This window comes from Bufo gargarizans, chromosome 11 (assembly GCF_014858855.1).
Source record: "Bufo gargarizans isolate SCDJY-AF-19 chromosome 11, ASM1485885v1, whole genome shotgun sequence".
NCBI lineage: Eukaryota > Metazoa > Chordata > Amphibia > Anura > Bufonidae > Bufo > Bufo gargarizans.
Genome location: NC_058090.1, coordinates 84,591,867 through 84,613,069, shown reverse-complemented (window position 1 = coordinate 84,613,069; position 21,203 = coordinate 84,591,867). Strand labels below are relative to the sequence as shown.

General features: G+C 41.9%; 1 protein-coding gene and 1 long non-coding RNA gene across 2 annotated transcripts in view; one reads left to right on the top strand and one right to left on the bottom strand.

Moving 5' to 3' along the window:
- LOC122921496 overlaps positions 1-17,060 on the top strand; it is a 38,971-nt gene extending 21,911 nt beyond the window's left edge. Inside the window, exons 2-3 of the long non-coding RNA XR_006387029.1 lie at positions 11,844-11,905; positions 16,919-17,060. This is a non-coding gene — a long non-coding RNA (uncharacterized LOC122921496). The remainder of the gene's footprint in view (positions 1-11,843; positions 11,906-16,918) is intronic.
- The window catches only part of LOC122921494 (sodium/potassium-transporting ATPase subunit alpha-2), a 28,035-nt gene extending 9,927 nt beyond the window's left edge, over positions 1-18,108 (bottom strand). The window contains exons 1-14 of the mRNA XM_044271490.1: positions 17,906-18,108; positions 8,317-8,421; positions 6,822-6,881; positions 5,302-5,505; positions 5,105-5,218; positions 3,960-4,094; positions 3,676-3,793; positions 2,478-2,746; positions 2,184-2,382; positions 1,916-2,025; positions 1,594-1,728; positions 1,194-1,383; positions 843-1,018; positions 145-281 (exon numbers count right to left, since the gene is read on the bottom strand). Coding sequence (XP_044127425.1) covers positions 145-281; positions 843-1,018; positions 1,194-1,383; positions 1,594-1,728; positions 1,916-2,025; positions 2,184-2,382; positions 2,478-2,746; positions 3,676-3,793; positions 3,960-4,094; positions 5,105-5,218; positions 5,302-5,505; positions 6,822-6,881; positions 8,317-8,421; positions 17,906-17,917 — 1,964 coding nt within the window. The 5' untranslated portion in view covers positions 17,918-18,108. The remainder of the gene's footprint in view (positions 1-144; positions 282-842; positions 1,019-1,193; positions 1,384-1,593; positions 1,729-1,915; positions 2,026-2,183; positions 2,383-2,477; positions 2,747-3,675; positions 3,794-3,959; positions 4,095-5,104; positions 5,219-5,301; positions 5,506-6,821; positions 6,882-8,316; positions 8,422-17,905) is intronic.
- Between the last annotated feature and the right edge of the window lie 3,095 nt (positions 18,109-21,203).

The window sequence follows — 21,203 nt, the reverse complement described above, 5'->3', positions numbered from 1 at the left end:
TTTTCTCAAAATATGTGAGCATTGTCTGCCAATCCTTTGAAGAAACTGGCATCAGGGGGCAGAAAACACTGACTTTATATGATGTAACCCTAAACAGACTCTTCAGTGTCATCTGTGAATAATTCATGTAAAACTAAGAATCACCTGGGATTGACGTGGCTCACTGGGATGTTAAGCCGAGCCGCAATGTCCTCCACAGTCTCATTCCCCTCAGAGATAATACCTACACCTTTGGAGATTGCTTTGGCAGTAATGGGATGGTCTCCGGTTACCATGATGACCTAAAAGATATGACCATGAACACATGTTTGAGATATTGCTTCTAAAGTGAACTCATTCAGTTAAGGTCACCTAAGTTAAACTTTAAAAGACCATAGAACAGGGCACAAGGTCTTCACTTGATCATGGTTACGTCTCTTTTCAAGGAGATTGCCTAGTCCAAAAAGAAGGTTGTTTCGACTCCAAAACACTTCCCAATTGTCATCATACAATCATGATTACATAAAAACCTTGACTCAAGTCCAGTTTTGATGCATTTCAGAGTTCTTATTGATCCCTTCCTCAGAGCAGTCATTCTGAAAGGCTATTTTCCTTGATTTAATGAGGACTTTTTCTTCAATCTGCGAGAAATACAATATCTGACTCATTTTACCTCTGTTTTAAGCCAAAAGGTGAGTTATCCTCTGCCTTCACATACTTCTACTCTACAGGTTGGCCTATCCTTCACTGCCAATGAGTATGCTATCAGCTGTACCGCTGGTCCCCTCAACTGAGCCTTATATTTCAACATTATGTTTTACTTTTTCTTTGCACTATTGGCGCTCTCCAACATGGAAAGTTACCTTGATGCCAGCACTGCGACACTTGCCAACGGCATCAGGAACAGCAGCCCTGGGTGGATCTATCATAGAAATGAGTCCTATGAAGCACAGGTTGGTGATTGGGAAGTTAATTTCATCAGTGTCAAACTTGAATCCACGCGGGAACATCTCAGCGGGCATATGGGAATGGCAGAAACCTGAAAGAAATAAGTCATACAATGGCCAATTTCCTAACCTCACCATGGTAAAGACTGTATTGACCAGTGGCAAAAAGGCAACACTTTTTATTGTAATGTGGTGGTGGAGCTGATGGGGCAAATCACTGGAATGACCATGCCGCATCTGGAATATATTAAAATCAAAGATGTCTACCCAAGACCCTTTCGCCCAGTCCTCCCAGTTCAAAGTATGCATTTTGGAAGGCTTCTTTCATCTCTTCATCCAGAGGTTGTTCCTGACCATGCATCATAATAGAAGAGCAGCGATCAAGAATTCTTTCTGGTGCCCCCTTCATGACCATCATATTACTATCAGGACTGTCTTCACATTCATGAATAGATAACTGAGGAAGGAAGAAAGTATAATAAATTGTTTTCGAACATCATAATTCTTCAAGGAGAAAATTTGATGAGTACAGTTTTCACTCTATGGAAACTTTTGCCTTCCTTGGAGGTTTGGCCTATAGAGTCCTCAACATGTTACCACATCTTAGATCTATCTTCAGTGTAGATCATGTCTAGCCCTCTAATATCTGGCTGTGTCATTTACTCACCTGATATTTATTTGTCGAATTAAATGGGATCTCAGACACTTTAGGGTTCCTGTCCCTCATCGTTCTTACTGAGCCACAGGAAAGCTCGATGCACTTCAGAAGAGCTGATTCTGAGGCGTCTCCTGCTGTGTCCCTCTAAATATGGATAATATGAAAAGGTTGATTCTGAGCATGTCCTTCTAAGAATCTATCTATCTCATATCTATCTATCTATCTATCTATCTCACGTATCTGTCTTATTATATATATAGTAACAACATGCCATTAGTTAGTAGATTAGCAATACTTCTAAGTGAGCAGGTTCCTTCTCTTAATTACTCACCTTGGAGATAGGAATATTTTCCTGGCCCACTTTAAAGACGGCGCGGTTACAGAGTCCAGCAATCCGAGACAGTGCAGTCCAAGTGAGAGATCGTTTATCAAATGTTGTCCCTAAAATATGAGACAAGCATTAATTAGATCACATCACGTATACTGGGACCATACAGTCTATTTGTGGCACATTTCCTACGTTGTCAATGACCCTGGTGGTGCCCGTGTGCTATGTGATCTACTGGTCAAACACTCATCAGCCATGCATCATGTCAAACCTGACTGGTCCTCGGTGGTGTCCGCCTCGTGAATTTGGTTGTCAAACCACATATGAGCCACAGTCATTCGGTTCTGTGTCAATGTTCCCGTCTTATCAGAGCAGATGGTTGATGTGGACCCCAGAGTTTCTACAGCTTCAAGGTTCTTTACAAGACAATTCTTACGAGCCATTCTCTTCGCTGTCAAGGTTAAGCACACCTATGGGGAAGCCATAGAAGATACCGAAAAATCATTTTTGATTATTATTTCTTATACATGTTAACTAATAGAGGTTAAACATGCCTACACCCCACCGTGACTGTGGCCAGAAGACCCTCAGGCACGTTGGCTACTATGATACCAATGAGAAATATGACGGCTTCCAGCCAAGAGTATCCAAGGATGAGGGAAAGGACGAAAAACGAGACACCGAGGAAGACGGCCACTCCCGTGATTATATGAATGAAGTGCTCTATCTCCATGGCAATAGGTGTGCGGCCTACTTCCAGGCCTGAAGCCAGGGTGGCAATACGGCCCATCACGGTGCGGTCTCCTGTAGAAATGACAATACCACGAGCTGTCCCTACAAACAACGAGGGAGATATAAGGTTTTAGCCACATATGGTCCTCCCCTCTGTGAGTAAAAGAAGGAGTCACATGACACTTTAGCATGACACCTAACAAGCAGAAAGTGTCCTGTTCTTAAAAAGGTTGTCCGCTTTAGAAAACAAATTTTTATGAACCCTACTATTGATTTCATATAGGAATGGGTCCTGTCTTCAGGATCCTCATCTTTTGGACAAAGTGGAGAGTGCTTAAGGACCTGTTTTGTCATGCAATGGGTATTGTGTGATGCTTAATTTCCTCTGTGGAGGCACTGCAGAAAAACTGACCACTTTTTTGGCAGGTTTAGCCACAGGTTATAGGGGGATGCTATGGACCTTTCTAACAAAGTGGAGACCTCTTTAAGGCATCATTGGATGCATATTTTCCTATCTTTGGTGGGGAGGAAACAATATAAAAAATACTAAAATTTTAGAATAATAGGTGTCCTACTCTGATGACAGTCTGTTCCCACACTTCTATAATCAAGAAGGAACAAGATGGCTGTCTCTCCATGGTGCTGGTGTGAAGTATCTTGCTTATTTGGCTTTTCCCATAACTCATATAGAAGTTAACAGAGAGACTCCTGCACATGTGTAGTCACCTCTCCAATCACTTGGCAGCTGGAAGCTGCCTCACCAGGCCAGGTACCAGAGGAGGAACCCACATTTATAAGACATTTATGGGACTCTTGTGGGTATGCCATAAGTATTTGAGTTGAGAATTCCCCTTTATGAAATAATATTGTGCATTCCACCTGTACCATATTTCTGGACACCAATTTCCTGTCTACTCTTCCGACCTTCTGAAGTGTGTCTCTAAAAACTGTGAATAACCCTTCAGATGAGACATGGTATAGTATCTGACTTTCTTATTGCTTTCTCAAGTCCACTGCATCTTCCTTCTTACCTTCCACACAGTTAGTTGAGAAGAAGGAGATATTTCTGGTCTCCAGAGGGTTTTCATGGGTGAATTCTGGGGAGCGAGTCTGTGGCTCTGATTCTCCAGTCAATGAGGAGTTGTCCACCTGATGGGAGATCAAAATATCAGAATATTTTTGCGATAAGGGGCATAGACCAAAAAAGAAGAGGCCAGGCTCCTTCTGAGATTACTGAAACTTTCTGTGAACTAGAGTATCTAATACGAAGTGCTATATCTGTAACTAGTAATGAATATGGTGCTTGTGGAGGTACCTTGCACCCTTGGGATGAGATGATCCTTATGTCTGCAGGAATTCGGTCTCCTCCTTTGATCTCCACTAGGTCCCCAACCACAACAGCCTCTGCATTAATCTGCAGCTTCTCCCCTTCACGAATTACAAGAGCTTGCTGGAGGAACACAAGGTACACAGCAAATTATGAGACACTTCTTCCTGAAAGATAGTGGGCTGTAATGTCCATTCTGCTCTCATGGCCTAGATGCTGGACATCCAAATCACAGGTCAGTGACTCCATATATCTGAGAGCACTAAGACTGTGTTGAGAGTCCTATGGGCACTAGAGCTAGGGCTTGGTGACCCAACCAAAATATCTTTATGTGTTGGAGATGTCTAACCTCCATGTTATGTGTGTGAGTAGGTTAAGTCATACAAAACTAGCCAGACTAAAAATGTGCTTAGAATGGTTGTCACTCCTCAGGCTGCTGTAAGGAAGGGATTATTTTATGCCCATCGTGGCCATTTATTGTGTCAGCTATATCACCCAGCTCCCAAATACACATGCTCATTCAGTTCGGCCAAGGAGAGGGCAGTAAACCATTGCCAGACACTTCTAATGGCAGCTTATCTTCCGAGAACTAATGGACCAGGCATATTGAAATCCAACCCCTCAAACCCTTGCTTCCCCAGCATCTGTTGAGTTCCAAGTAAATTAGAAGGTCAGCCGTTCGTGAAAAAATAAATGTTTTGGCAAATATACATCTAAAGTGTATGGCTGGCTTAACTCCATGGCACTGTCAGAGCTGTGGTTGGTTCAGCTACTCAAGTCCTGAGTAGATTGTGACCTGACTTGAATATTGAAATGGAGTCCTTCCGCAGTTCCTGTTAGGAAGAAGGTGCCCTAATAAAGAATACCACTTCAAAATCTGCCCTGGGGGCAGAGTTATAGTTATCTGGGCCCTGGTTCCTGGGGAGGTCTAAAAGTTCCTCTGTCTAATAAGAGAACACCATATTATAAATGGCATACGGTAGGTTGAGGCACTGGCCTAGATTGTGCATTGGGAAGTTCAAGTAAATCTACCACCACAAGACCCACCAAACATTCAAAAGATGTATTTGAAACAGAAGACACCAAGGGTGGATATTAGGCTTCTGCCATCTTCCCACTAGACAGTCCATTACCTGGGGCACCATGTTCTTGAAGGAATCCATGATCTTAGAACTTTTTGCCTCTTGGTAATAGGAAAAGCATCCGGTGACAATGACGACAACAGCTAAGACCACCCCCAAATAGAGCTGAGGAGAGGCAGAAAAGATAAGGTCAAGGAAAGGGTCACGGAAAGTCCAGAAGTTTTTCAGATAACATTGCGGATACTGACATTGTCATTGGTGGGGTCATCCTCAATGGCGACTGTAATTCCATAGGCCAGGAAGCAGAGAACTGCTCCGATCCACAGCAAGATGGAGAATCCACCAAACAACTGACGGCAAAACTTTACCCACTCTGGGGTAGTGGGAGGAGGTGTGAGGGCATTGGGGCCATCTGCTGCCAGAGTTTCAGCAGCACGTGTGTTTGTGAGACCCTGGGAGTAGATGAAGAATGACAGCAGCAGTGGTGAGCAGGAAACAAAAAATTACTGTACTCTGAGAAATTTATAAATACAGAGTGAGACAAAAGTTTAGACGCCCCTTTTTAACCAGTGTAATTTGTAGAAGATAGTCCATTCTGCTGGATGCACATGGTTAATCCAGGCTTCATGAACACGCTGAAGAACCACAGGAGGTCATTCTTAACAGCACTGTAGGATTAAAAAATACGGCTAACCTGAAATGGCAGATCCTACAGTGCTGTGAAGAAGCATCACCTGCGGTTCTTTAAAGTATTCACGAAGACTGGAATAAACCTTTAACCATGAGGATCCGGAAGAATGGTGGACACCTAAAACACGTCATGTAAAGCTCTTTAGGAAACTTTGACCTTGCTTAACTCCGCAACAGGTAACGATAGGTGAAAACTGACACTTCCATTGAGTTTCGGAGTAAATTCTAGCCAAGGCTGAAAAACAGAAGAACTAAACAATTATAGAACATTCCTTCAATCTGGCAAGGATGACAGGTGCAGATCTTTAAATATTCTGGAATAATGGAGTATGTTCCCTCCTTTCCATCAGATAGATAGATATGAGATAGATGGATAATAGAGATAGATAGATAATAGGTATCCGTACGGTGGGCCGCCCCCAAAATATATTTTACTGGTGGGCCCTAGGTACCCCATTCCGACACTGTACCCTCCTATCCAGTTATTAGCCGTGGCACATTTAATGCTGCCCCCGGTGCTGTCTCCTGTGTGGCGGTGACATGGTGTCTGTACATCTCGTCGCACCATGTGAGATAACTGGGGCATGTGATCGGCTGACACAGGCTGTGACTGAGCGGCAGGCTGTGTGCTGTTCATTATCATGGATGGAGTCAGGTCCTCAGGGGTTTTATTGTGTTTAAATTATATTAAATCTGTTGCCAAGTTAAAGGGGTCCAGCACGGAGACATGGCGGCATATATAATGTATACATACAGAGACAGTTTCCTTTTAGTGACTGTGGACCCCCAATAGTAACATAAAGAGGCTCCTCCTCCACCCTAATAAAGAAGCATCATGTGACTCAGAGGGGCGGGGCATACCTGACAATACCACACCCCCAAGGAGCGCTTTTGGGGTCAATTTAATATTGGTTGGCCATCTGTAAGATCTGCTATCCCAGTTAGTGGTTCCCTTTGGATATTAGAGGACACAATTGTCTCGCTTGACCCCAGCCCGGCCGCCATATTCCAGACACGTACACATAGATTACATTTCACCCTTAATAGGTGTTTTCTGCTCACACATGTCGGCTCTTACCTTGACCAGGTCAGTGCCATATTTTTGCGACACTTCTTCAAGAGAAAGTTTATGATCATCCTGCCGAAAATTTATGAATTATTTATATTGTTCAGAGAAGGGCAAATTACAGGACATACCACATGGAGGAGGAGTACATGTATCACATGGAGGTGGAGAACACATATCATCACATGGAGGTGGAGAACACATATTACATGGAGGTGAAAAACACATATCACATGGAGTAGGAGCACATGTATCACATGGAGAAGGAGCACACATATCACATGGAAATGTAGTACACATATCACATGGAGGAGGAGCACACATATCACATGGACAAGTAGTACACATATCACATGGAGGAGGAGTACACATATCACATGGAGGAGGAGTACACATATCACATGGAGGAGGAGTACACATATCACATGGAGGAGGAGTACACATATCACATGGAGGAGGAGTACACATATCACATGGAGGAGGAGTACACATATCACATGGACAAGTAGTACACATATCACATGGAGGAGGAGTACACATATCACATGGAGGAGGAGTACACATATCACATGGAGGAGTAGTACACATATCACATGGAGGAGGAGTACACATATCACATGGAGGAGGAGTACACATATCACATGGAGGAGGAGTACACATATCACATGGAGGAGGAGTACACAAATCACATGGAAAAGTAGTACACATATCACATTGAGGAGGAGTACACATATCACATGGAAAAGTAGTACACATATCACATGGAGGAGGAGTACACATATCACATGGAGGAGGAGCACACATATCACATGGACAAGTAGTACACATATCACATGGAGGAGGAGTACACATATCACATGGAGGAGGAGTAAACATATCACATGGAGGAGGACTACACATATCACATGGAGGAGGAGTACACATATCACATGGAGGAGGAGTGCACATATCACATGGAGGAGGAGTACACATATCACATGGAGGAGGAGCACACATATCACATGGAGGAGGAGCGCACATATCACATGGAGGAGGAGTACACATATCACATGGAGGAGGAGTACACATATCACATGGAGGTGGAGTACACATAACTAGCATGACACCCATCCTGTTCATGAAAATAACCAGTAGTTGCACAACACTCATCTACTTATCATAGGTCTAATGTAAAGTGAATGTCCAGTCTGGAGCTCAGTGATCACCTATAAGTCAGTACCTATAAAGGACACTTACCTGTTCTTTACTTTCCACAGATTTTACAACTTGGCCACTTTTTTAGCTCGTCATCTCCATTACTGCAGAGTTATGATCAGTGACTAAAGTTTAGCTACAGTGTCTACAGGAGTGTGAGGTAGTCTGAGACACCCCCCCCCCCTAACTCACTATTGTTTTAGACAGCTGTACTCTCCCTCCCCCTGCAGGTAGTGGTCAGGTACGGCTGCACAAATACTGAGGGAACCTGCCTTACTACAGGGGGCTGCAGGGGGCATTACGTTTTTCTCACCATAGTGACTTCCTTCTTGAGCTCATCCATTTCCTTCTCCTTCTGTTTCTTCTTGCCCCCTCCATTGTCCGCATTTGTCGCAGCTGGCGAGTACTCCCGACCCTCCTACAAGTCAGAAGATGGCTAACATTATTACTGTGAGGACCACAAACCATACAGCTGTAGATATATAATTATATACAGGAGATACCCAGGTTATACCAGCATGCTCCATATTACTATATACAAGAAGATGTATAACTTATACCAGCTGTACATATATAATTATATACAGGAGATACCCAGGTTATACCAGCTGTACATATATAATTATATAAAGGAGATACCCAGGTTATACCAGCATGCTCCATATGACTATATACAAGAAGCTGTATAACTGATACCAGCTGTACATATATAATTATATACAGGAGATGCCCAGGTTATACCAGCTGTACATATATAATTATATACAGGAGATACCCAGGTTATACCAGCATGCTCCATATCACTATATACAAGAAGATGTATAACTAATACCAGCTGTACATATATAATTATATACAGGGGATACCCAGGTTATACCAGCATGCTCCATATCACTGTATACAAGAAGATGTGTAACTTATACCAGCTGTACATATATAATTATATACAGGGGATACCCAGGTTATACCAGCATGCTCCATATCACTATATACAAGAAGATGTATAACTTATACCAGCTGTACATATATAATTATATACAGGGGATACCCAGGTTATACCAGCATGCTCCATATCACTATATACAAGAAGATGTGTAACTTATACCAGCTGTACATATATAATTATATACAGGAGATACCCAGGTTATACCAGCTGTACATATATAATTATATACAGGAGATGCCCAGGTTATACCAGCATGCTCCATATCACTATATACAAGAAGATGTATAACTTATACCAGCTGTACATATATAATTATATACAGGAGATACCCAGGTTATACCAGCATGCTCCATAACACTATATACAATAAGATGTATAACTTATACCGGCTGTACATATATAATTATATACAGGAGATACCCAGGTTATACCAGCATGCTCCATATCACTATATACAAGAAGATGTATAACTTATACCAGCTGTACATATATAATTATATACAGGAGATGCCCAGGTTATACCAGCATGCTCCATATCACTATATACAAGAAGATGTATAACTTATACCAGCTGTACATATATAATTATATACAGGAGATGCCCAGGTTATACCAGCATGCTCCATATCACTATATACAAGAAGATGTATAACTTATACCAGCTGTACATATATAATTATATACAGGAGATGCCCAGGTTATACCAGCATGCTCCATATCACTGTATACAAGAAGATGTATAACTGATACCAGCTGTATTTATATAATTATATACAGGAGATACCCAGGTTATACCAGCTGTACATTTGGTTTATCAATTTTATATCTCATGGTAATCCCTCCCATCTCCAGGGTGAACGTTCTAACCTCTAGTTCATGCCCTGAGGTCAGTTTGTTCTTCTGACTCCTGGTTCTAATTCCTCAAGGATGACATTTTCTGTGAGAACATGACTATTGTGGGACAAAAACAAGCAGAGGTGAAGGGCTCGGTCGTGAGAAGAGGGCGATCACCTCTATGTACTGTATTGTAGAACTACTAGAATATTTCGAAGGAGAAAGCTTCGAACAGAGTTTTAAATGGATTCTAGTGTTAAGATCTGGTGGCTTCGATACAAGCCTAGTGGTCTAGTATGAGCCAGTCTTCTGTATTGCACCCCACACATATCCTGAATACCTCTCCCATCATGCTGTAGGATAGAGCACAGAATCTGTATTCATTATTTGACCTGAGAGGAGAGTTTCCTTCTCCAGGGGCCTGGGAGATCATCCCTGGGGTCTCAAGCTATGTCTATGCTATGCCTGTGAAGAGCTGGAGACTTAAGATTGTCCCCTTACAGTCAGTGAGCCAACCAGTTGTCTCCTAAGAAGTTGAGTGCGGCTAGGTGGATGGAGCTTTCAGTATCTGTGAAGAGTTTCAAAGCTAAAGAGACATAATGTTGGCCAGTTATAGTCAATAAGCTGACCAGATGTCTTCTAAGAGAAGTTGTGTATGGCTAAAGTTTTATAGAGCTTTGAGGAGCATCCTGATCAGCTTATATGATATGTCGATGACTTATCCTTAGAATATGCCATACATTTCCTGACTAGTTAAGGTCCAACTGTTAAGAGCTGCTACGCTCAGGAGACATAAAGATGGTCCATCTAAATCAGTAGGCTGACCAATTTTCTTCTGAGAGGTTGATTTTGTCTAAAGTTTTATGGAGCTTTGACGAGCATTCTAGCTACCTTATTTTAGATATTACTGGGTGTCCCAAGATTTTGACCATAAATAGATGAAGTTTGGACATGATCTGACTAGGACTCTAATATATTGTAGCATCAGACTCATCAAAGGAGGGGTTGAGATCTCCACGAGATATATCAATGATGTATTCCTAGAATGAGTCATGTGTTTCCAACTAATTAAGATCCAACCAACTCACCGCCTCCTAAAAGTAAGTGTCTGTGAAGCAGTGCAAAGTTTGGGAGACATATAGTTGGCCAATAGGCTGACCAGTTTCTCCCTACTGAAGTTGAGCATGGCTAAATTGGTATGGGGTTTTGAGGAGCATCCTGGCCATTTTATTTTAGGCACTGATGGGTGTCCCAGTGTCTTAAAGATTTCAACCATAGATGAGGTTTAAACCCGATCTGAGAGGTACTCCAATATGTTCTAACATCAGGATGATCAGAGGGGGGTTGGGATTTCCACCATATATAGTCGTACATTTCCAAATATTTAAGATCCAATCACTGATACACCCACTGCTTCCTAAAACTAACCACCAAGCTTGGGAGGCATATGGGTGGGCAGTGGGCTAACCAGTTTCTTCCAAGTGAAGTTGAGAGTGGCTATAGTGTTATGGAGCTTTGAGGAGCATCTTGGCCACTTTGTTTAAGACATTGATGTTAGATCACAGCCGTAATCGAGGTTTGAACCTGATCTGACCACTACTCTAATATTTTCCATGCCCAGGACACTGGTCATTAATGGGATAGTGGTTCCCACCAGATACATAGATGACATCTCTATAGAATATGCTTAATGTCTGCTACACCCAATGTTTCCTAAAACTAAGTTCCTGTGTAGCTCTTAAAGCTCGGGAGGCAGGAGGTTGGCCCATTACAGTCAACAGGTCAACCAGCTGATCCTGAGTTGTGTGGCTGAAGCTGTGTGGAGCTTGGAGGGGCATCCTGGCCACTTTGTTTTAGACACTGATGAGTGCCCAAGGGGTTGTACCCCCACCGTCAAGATATCTATAACACATGCTATGTATATGTCACATGTATGCAGTAGTAAACTTGTATATAGTGTTTATGTATTTATACGCAGTAGTCTACATATTGTACATGTATGAGCATTTTCTCCAGAAGGGCCAAGTATTTCTTAACCCTTTTTCTTTACGTTTGTCTAGGCTGGATGCTCTGCGTATGACTCTGAACAAGCTCGGGAGGCTGAGAGATTACATGCAGAACAGTGAGTGCAGCTCTGGAGTATTATACAGGATGTATCTCAGGATCGGTACAGGATAAATAATATAATGTATGTACACAGTGACTGCACCAGCAGAATAGTGAGTGCAGCTCTGGAGTATTATACAGGATGTATCTCAGGATCAGTAGAGGATAAGTAATGTATGTACACAGTGACTGCACCAGCAGAATAGTGAGTGCAGCTCTGGAGTATAATACAGGATGTAACTCAGGGTCAGTACAGGATAAGTAATGTATGTACACAGTGACTGCACCAGCAGAATAGTGAGTGCAGCTCTGGAGTATAATACAGGATGTAACTCAGGATCAGTACAGGATAAGTATTGTATGTACACAGTGACTGCACCAGCAGAATAGTGAGTGCAGCTCTGGAGTATAATACATGATGTAACTCAGGATCAGTACAGGATAAGTATTGTATGTACACAGTGACTGCACCAGCAGAATAGTGAGTGCAGCTCTGGAGTATAATACAGGATGTAACTCAGGATCAGTACAGGATAAGTATTGTATGTACACAGTGACTGCACCAGCAGAATAGTGAGTGCAGCTCTGGAGTATAATGCAGGATGTAACTCAGGATCAGTACACGATAAGTAATGTATGTACACAGTGACTGCACCAGCAGAATAGTGAGTGCAGCTCTGGAGTATAATACAGGATGTAACTGAGGATCAGTCCAGGATAAGTAATGTAATGTTTGTGCACAGTGATTCCTCCAGCAGAATAGTGAGTGCAGCTCTGAAGTATAATACAGGATGTAACTCAGGGTCAGTACAGGATAAGTAATGTATGTACACGGTGACTGCACCAGCAGAATAGTGAGTGCAGCTCTGTAGTATAATACAGGATGTAACTCAGGATCAGTACAGAATAAGTAATGCATGTACACAGTGACTGCACCAGTAGAATAGTGAGTGCAGCTCTGGAGTATAATACAGGATGTAACTCAGGATCAGTACAGAATAAGTAATGTATGTACACAGTGACTCCACCAGCAGAATAGTGAGTGCAGCTCTGTAGTATAATACAGGATGTAACTCAGGATCAGTACAGAATAAGTAATGCATGTACACAGTGACTGCACCAGTAGAATAGTGAGTGCAGCTCTGGAGTATAATACAGGATGTAACTCAGGATCAGTACAGAATAAGTAATGTATGTACACAGTGACTGCACCAGCAGAATAGAGAGTGCAGCTCTGGAGTATAATAAAGAATATAACTCAGGATCAGTACAGGATAAGTAATTTAATGTATGTACACTGTGACTGTACCAGAAGAATAGTGAGTGCAGCTCTGAAGTATAATAAAGGATATAACTCAGGATCAGTACAGGATAAGTAATGTATGTACACAGTGACTGTACCAGAAGAATAGTGAGTGCAGCTCTGAAGTATAATACAGGATGTAACTCAGGATCAGTACAAAATAAGTAATGTTTGTACACAGTGACTCCACCAGCAGAATAGTGAGTGCAGCTCTTGAGTATAATACAGGATGTAACTCAGGATCAGTACAGGATAAGTAATGTATATACACAGTGACTCCACCAGCAGAATAGTGAGTGCAGCTCTGGAGTATAATACAGGATGTAACTCAGGATCAGTACAGGATAAGTAATGTATGTACACAGTGACTGCACCAGTAGAATAGTGAGTGCAGCTCTGGAGTATAATACAGGATGTAACTCAGGATCAGTACAGAATAAGTAATGTATGTACACAGTGACTGCACCAGCAGAATAGAGAGTGCAGCTCTGGAGTATAATAAAGAATATAACTCAGGATCAGTACAGGATAAGTAATTTAATGTATGTACACTGTGACTGTACCAGAAGAATAGTGAGTGCAGCTCTGAAGTATAATAAAGGATATAACTCAGGATCAGTACAGGATAAGTAATGTATGTACACAGTGACTGTACCAGAAGAATAGTGAGTGCAGCTCTGAAGTATAATACAGGATGTAACTCAGGATCAGTACAAAATAAGTAATGTTTGTACACAGTGACTCCACCAGCAGAATAGTGAGTGCAGCTCTTGAGTATAATACAGGATGTAACTCAGGATCAGTACAGGATAAGTAATGTATGTACACAGTGACTGTACCAGAAGAATAGTGAGTGCAGCTCTGAAGTATAATACAGGATGTAACTCAGGATCAGTACAAAATAAGTAATGTTTGTACACAGTGACTCCACCAGCAGAATAGTGAGTGCAGCTCTGGGGTATAATACAGGATGTAACTCAGGATCAGTAATGTATGTACACAGTGACTCCACCAGCAGAATAGCGAGTGCAGCTCTGGAGTATAATACATGATGTAACTCAGGATCAGTACAGGATAAGTAATGTATGTACACAGTGACTGTACCAGCAGAATAGTGAGTGCAGCTCTGGGGTATAATACAGGATGTAACTCAGGATCAGTACAGGATAAGTAATGTATGTACACAGTGACTGTACCAGAAGAATAGTGAGTGCAGCTCTGAAGTATAATACAGGATGTAACTCAGGATCAGTACAAAATAAGTAATGTTTGTACACAGTGACTCCACCAGCAGAATAGTGAGTGCAGCTCTGGAGTATAATACAGGATGTAACTCAGGATCAGTACAGGATAAGTAATGTATGTACACAGTGACTGCACCAGCAGAACAGTGAGTGCAGCTCTGGAGTATAATACAGGATATAACTCAGGATCAGTACACGATAAGTAATGTATGTACACAGTGACTGCACCAGCAGAATAGTGAGTGCAGCTCTGGAGTAAAATACAGGATGTAACTCAGGATCAGTACAGGATAAGTAATGTATGTACACAGTGACTGCACCAGCAGAATAGTGAGTGCAGCTCTGGAGTATAATACAGGATGTAACTCAGGATCAGTACAGGATAAGTAATGTATGTACACAGTGACTGCACCAGCAGAATAGTGAGTGCAGCTCTGGAGTATAATACAGGATGTAACTCAGGATCAGTACAGGATAAGTAATGTATGTACACAGTGACTCCACCAGCAGAATAGCGAGTGCAGCTCTGGAGTATAGTACAGGATGTAACTCAGGATCAGTACAGGATAAGTAATGTATGTACACAGTGACTGAACCAGCAGAATAGTGAGTGCAGCTCTGGAGTATAATACAGGATGTAACTCAGGATCAGTACAGGATAAGTAATGTATGTACACAGTGACTGCACCAGCAGAATAGTGAGTGCAGCTCTGGAGTATAATACAGGATGTAACTCAGGATCAGTACAGGATAAGTAATGTATGTACACAGTGACTGCACCAGCAGAATAGTGAGTGCAGCTCTGGAGTATAATACAGGATGTAACTCAGGATCAGTACAGGATAAGTAATGTATGTACACAGTGACTCCACCAGCAGAATAGCGAGTGCAGCTCTGGAGTATAGTACAGGATGTAACTCAGGATCAGTACAGGATAAGTAATGTATGTACACAGTGACTGAACCAGCAGAATAGTGAGTGCAGCTCTGGAGTATAATACAGGATGTAACTCAGGATCAGTACAGGATAAGTAATGTATGTACACAGTGACTGCACCAGCAGAATAGTGAGTGCAGCTCTGGAGTATAATACAGGATGTAACTCAGGATCAGTACAGGATAAGTAATGTATATACACAGTGACTCCCCCAGCAGAATAGCGAGTGCAGCTCTGGAGTATAGTACAGGATGTAACTCAGGATCAGTACAGGATAAGTAATGTATGTACACAGTGACTGCACCAGCAGAGTAGTGAGTGCAGCTCTGGAGTATAATACAGGATATAACTCGGGATCAATACAGGATAAGTAATGTATGTACACAGTGACTGCACCAGCAGAATAGTGAGTGCAGCTCTGGAGTATAATACAGGATGTAACTCAGGATCAGTACAGGATAAGTAATGTATGTACACAGTGACTGCACCAGCAGAATAGTGAGTGCAGCTCTGGAGTATAATACAGGATGTAACTCAGGATCAGTACAGGATAAGTAATGTATGTACACAGTGACTGCACCAGCAGAATAGTGAGTGCAGCTCTGGAGTATAATACAGGATGTAACTCAGGATCAGTACAGGATAAGTAATGTAATGTATGTACACAGTGACTGCACCAGCAGAATAGTGAGTGCAGCTCTGCAGTATAATACAGGATGTAACTCAGGATCAGTACAGATAAGTAATGTATGCACACAGTGACTCCACCAGCAGAATAGTGAGTACAGCTCTGGAGTATAATACAGGATGTAACTCAGGATCAGTACAGGATCAGTAATGTATGTACACAGTGACTGCACCAGCAGAATAGTGAGTGCAGCTCTGGAGTATAATACAGGATGTAACTCAGGATCAGTACAGGATATGTAATGTATGTACACAGTGACTGCACCAGCAGAATAGTGAGTGCAGCTCTGGAGGATAATACAGGATGTAACTCGGGATCAGTACAGGATAAGTAATGTATGTACACAGTGACTGCACCAGCAGAATAGTGAGTGCAGCTCTGGAGTATAATACAGGATGTAACTCAGGATCAGTACAGGATAAGTAATGTATGTACACAGTGACTGCACCAGCAGAATAGTGAGTGCAGCTCTGGAGGATAATACAGGATGTAACTCGGGATCAGTACAGGATAAGTAATGTATGTACACAGTGACTGCACCAGCAGAATAGTGAGTGCAGCTCTGGAGTATAATACAGGATGTAACTCAGGATCAGTGCAGGATAAGTAATGTATGTACACAGTGACTGCACCAGCAGAATAGTGAGTGCAGCTCTGGAGTATAATACAGGATGTAACTCAGGATCAGTACAGGATAAGTAATGTATGTGCATAGTGACTGCACCAGCAGAATAGTGAGTGCAGCTCTGAAGTATTGAAGTGTTAGTTTTCTTTATTGTTTGTTGTGTTTGATATTTTTTTATGATTATGTTTGTTATTATTGATATTGTTACATTGTTATGTTTTATAATTTTATAGCTCTCCTGCAATTCACTTAAAAATGAGTAAAATGGATATGCCATTATGTACTGCCTGTCTTCTGAGGTATACCCTGCGCCCACAGAGAGCCGACACAGGGGACACATCACCCCTGTACAACACAAGCAGTGACACCTGCAGATGTACAGGTTGTATCTTCATATCTATCTATGTATCAATCTAATCAAATCAGCTTTATTGGCAGGACTAAATACATTCTAGCATTGCCAAAGCAAGAGGGAAATAATTGGGTAGGATTGAGGAATGGGGACATATACAGGGTGGGGTATAGGAGTCCATGGTATATCAGGCTCCTCTCAGTCTATGGCAGGCAGTAATATATTGTGCTGCTATGGCCGCTGTGTTCTCCTCTTCCCCCAGCAGTATGGAGAGTCTCTCTTCCTCCTCCATGGAGGTGAAGTCTGGGCAGAGATCAGACAGTCTCCTGAGGTGAGCGTCCCTCACTGCTGAGTATTTAGGGCACCGCAGCAGGAAATGAGCCTCATCCTCCACAGCCTCCTGGTCTATCTCATATCTATCTCATATCTAGCTATTTATCTATCTATCTCATATCTATCTATCTATCTCATATCTATCTATCTATCTATCCCATATCTATCTATCTATCTATCTCATATCTATCTATCTATCTCATATCTATCTATCTATCTTATATCTATCTATCTATTATCTATCTATCTCATATCTATCTATCTCATATCTATCTATCTATTATCTATCTATCTCATATCTATCCATCTATCTCATATCTATCTATCTCATATCTATCTATCTATCTATCTATCTATCTATCTATCTATCTCATATCTATCTATCTATCTATCTATCTATCTCATATCTATCTATCTATCTCATATCTATCTATCTATCTATCTATCTATCTCATATCTATCTATCTATCCATCCACTAGTAGATTTTGGCAGGTGCCCCCCAGCAGTACACATACCATCACACAGAGTACTTACCCCTCTACCCATCTTCCTCCCACGTCCTCTGGAATTTGCAGATTTGAAGTCTATGGCTTTTAAAGAAAATGTAAAAAAAAAGGAAGAAAATTCCCAAATAAGAGTAAGTGGTCCCCGGGAGCTCCCGGCGTGTGTATCTCCTTCCCAGGGAAAGCTGCACTTGTTGAAACTGAAGCTGGTTTGGGGACAAACTCCTCCCTCCCTGGGGGGCCCCGGGACCCTCCTCCTGTCCCCTGTATTGTGGTGCCAGAAGTTTGGCTGCCTCTAAAATCCATCACAGTCTGGGGTCAATTCCTACAGAAGAGCCCTCCCCCTCAGCCCATTCCCACCGTGTCCCCTCGTCTTCCTCCTCTCCTGGTGTCACATCCAATCCCTCCCTCCGTTCTACAATTGCCTCCCTCGCCCCCTCTTCCTTGTTGTCCTTATTTCTAAATTTATCCTCCTTTTCCCCCGGATCATCCTTCGCTTTGTTCCTCGCTCGTCTCCGTCCTCATTATTCCTTTAATTCCTCATTTCTTATGTAGATCATCGTTTATCACAATCCCCTATGGCTCCTTCCCCCTATGTGCCTCCCGTATCCATCATTATCTCCCCACATCTCGGAGTAACCCTTACCTGCCCAGTCACTACAGAAGACGCTGGGATGGGGCTTCAAGAAGAATTGCTTAATATGATTTTCATGATTAGTGTGTAATACTTCACCTCTCCTGTTGGGGCACTGTAGGAGAAATGCACACTTGCTGCAGGTTCCTCTTGCAGATCATAGCAGGTCACTGGCGATCAGCCTAGTATCCCTATACTCTGGTAGATAATGGTCGTTACCTAACGGCCATCAACCATATAGGAAATTGATCAGTGCTCACTAAAAGGACCTTTTACACCAGGCAATCGTCGGAGGGGGGGCAGTTGGATGAATGATTTGTTGGCCGATCGTAGGATCCTTTACATAGGGTATTAATGGGGCTGTTGCTCTGTTAGTCCTCCTGGAATTTTTTTAAATAAGTTGACTACTTTGTGTTGGAGGGGTGTCCAGTCAGTGCGGAGAGCGCCAGCCTTTGAAAAGGGGAATGGTAATCCTCAGCTGTCATGCATTTCCTGGAGGAATAACAGAGGAACAACACGACACTGGAGTTGTAAGAAAAGATGCTCCTGGATTCTTATTTCGTAGGGGAGTATTTACTGAAACAGACAAGTCTGGAAGGGTGACAGGTCCTCCTTAAAGGGTGTGTCCACTTCGAGTAATCATCTCATGTTATATGCTGCCCGGACCCGAGATAAAGGTCGGCCACAACGGCTGATTTTTGGCCGACCATCGTTTAAAAAAATGTGCTCTATCGGGTCAGAAAATTTAGCCGGCTTAAGAGTGTAAGGCTATGGCGCGATCATTCAAATTGGCCAATCATTCGCCGCTCCCTGATCGGCTAGTTTAGTCTGTAATGTTGGCGGTAGGATCACCTACATGAGCGATCCCACTGATGATTGTGATCGATCAAAATCGATGGACAGCTTAAAAATGGAAGTCCCCTTTAAGCAATTCTTATATAGTCTAAGAAGTGGGGCTACACATAGCGAGGAGGCCGATCCTCAGAACTCCTGACCCTGCGCCCGCACTTCTTCTGAGCCTGCCCCCTGGCTTTGTGTCCGAGTGCGGAGCTCCAGCGCAGCCGGGGAAATAACATTAATACATTTCTACACACGCTCCAAAATAACAAAAAAGCATAAAATAATAGAAAAAATGTAAAACACTGGAATCTCCCCGGAGGGGAAAAAGCATCTCATTTTCTACGCTCCGTGGTTTTTCCTTTAGTGTATCGGTAATGTCGCTGCCATCGACATGGAAGCGACAGGAGTGTGGCCGTGTTAAGCGTAGAGTGTCAGCTCTTAGGGCCAGAGGCATTGTGTCCAGGATTCATCAGAATGGAGAAGTGAAGATTAAGATGCCGGGGAGGCGGGAGGCGCAGTTGTGGTCGCGCTGAGCGGCTTGTGGTTCTGATGGGGAGTCGCCGAGCATTCATCTGCCTCCAAGAGATGGCACTGATAAGAACGGGCACATTACGCAGGCGGTGGAAGCAGCTGCCGCTCTGCCCCTGGACAGTCCGAGCCGGAGACGCAGGATGGAGGCAGGGATCCCCCATAGCTGCCAAGTGTAATATTAACGGGAGCAAGTCCCCTGTATGGACCGGGGGTCGGGGTGCAACCATGGAGAGCAATACTGTACGACAGGCAGATAGATAGATATGAGAGATAGATATGAGATAGATAGATAGGAGATAGATAGATAGATAGATAGATAGATAGATAGATAGGAGATAGATAGATAGATAGATAGGAGATAGATAGATAGATAGATATGAGATAGATAGATATGAGATAGATAGATATGAGATAGATAGATATGAGATAGATAGATATGAGATCGATAGATAGATATGAGATAGATAGATAGATAGATAGATAGATAGATAGATAGATATGAGATAGATAGATAGATAGATATGAGATAGATAGATAGATATGAGATAGATAGATAGATAGATAGATAGATAGGAGATAGATATGAGATAGATAGATAGATATGAGATAGATAGATAGATATGAGATAGAGAGATAGATATGAGATAGATAGATAGATAGATAGATAGATAGATATGGGATAGATAGATAGATAGATAGATAGATATGAGATAGATAGATAGATAGATAGATAGATATGAGATAGATAGATAGATAGATATGAGATAGATAGATAGATAGATAGGAGATAGATAGATAGATAGATATGAGATAGATAGATAGATAGATAGATATGAGATAGATATGAGATAGATAGATAGGAGATAGATAGATAGATATGAGATAGATAGATAGATATGAGATAGATAGATAGATAGATAGATAGATATGAGATAGATAGATATGAGATAGATAGATAGATAGATAGATAGATAGATATGAGATAGATAGATATGAGATAGATATGAGATAGATAGATAGGAGATAGATAGATAGATAGATATGAGATAGATAGATAGATATGAGATAGATATATAGATAGATATGAGATAGATAGATAGATAGATATGAGATAGATAGATATATAGATAGATATGAGATAGATAGATAGATAGATAGATATGAGATAGATAGATATGAGATAGATATGAGATAGATAGATAGGAGATAGATATGAGATAGATAGATAGATAGATAGATATGAGATAGATAGATAGATAGATAGATAGATATGAGATAGATAGATAGATAGATAGATAGATAGATATGAGATAGATAGATAGGA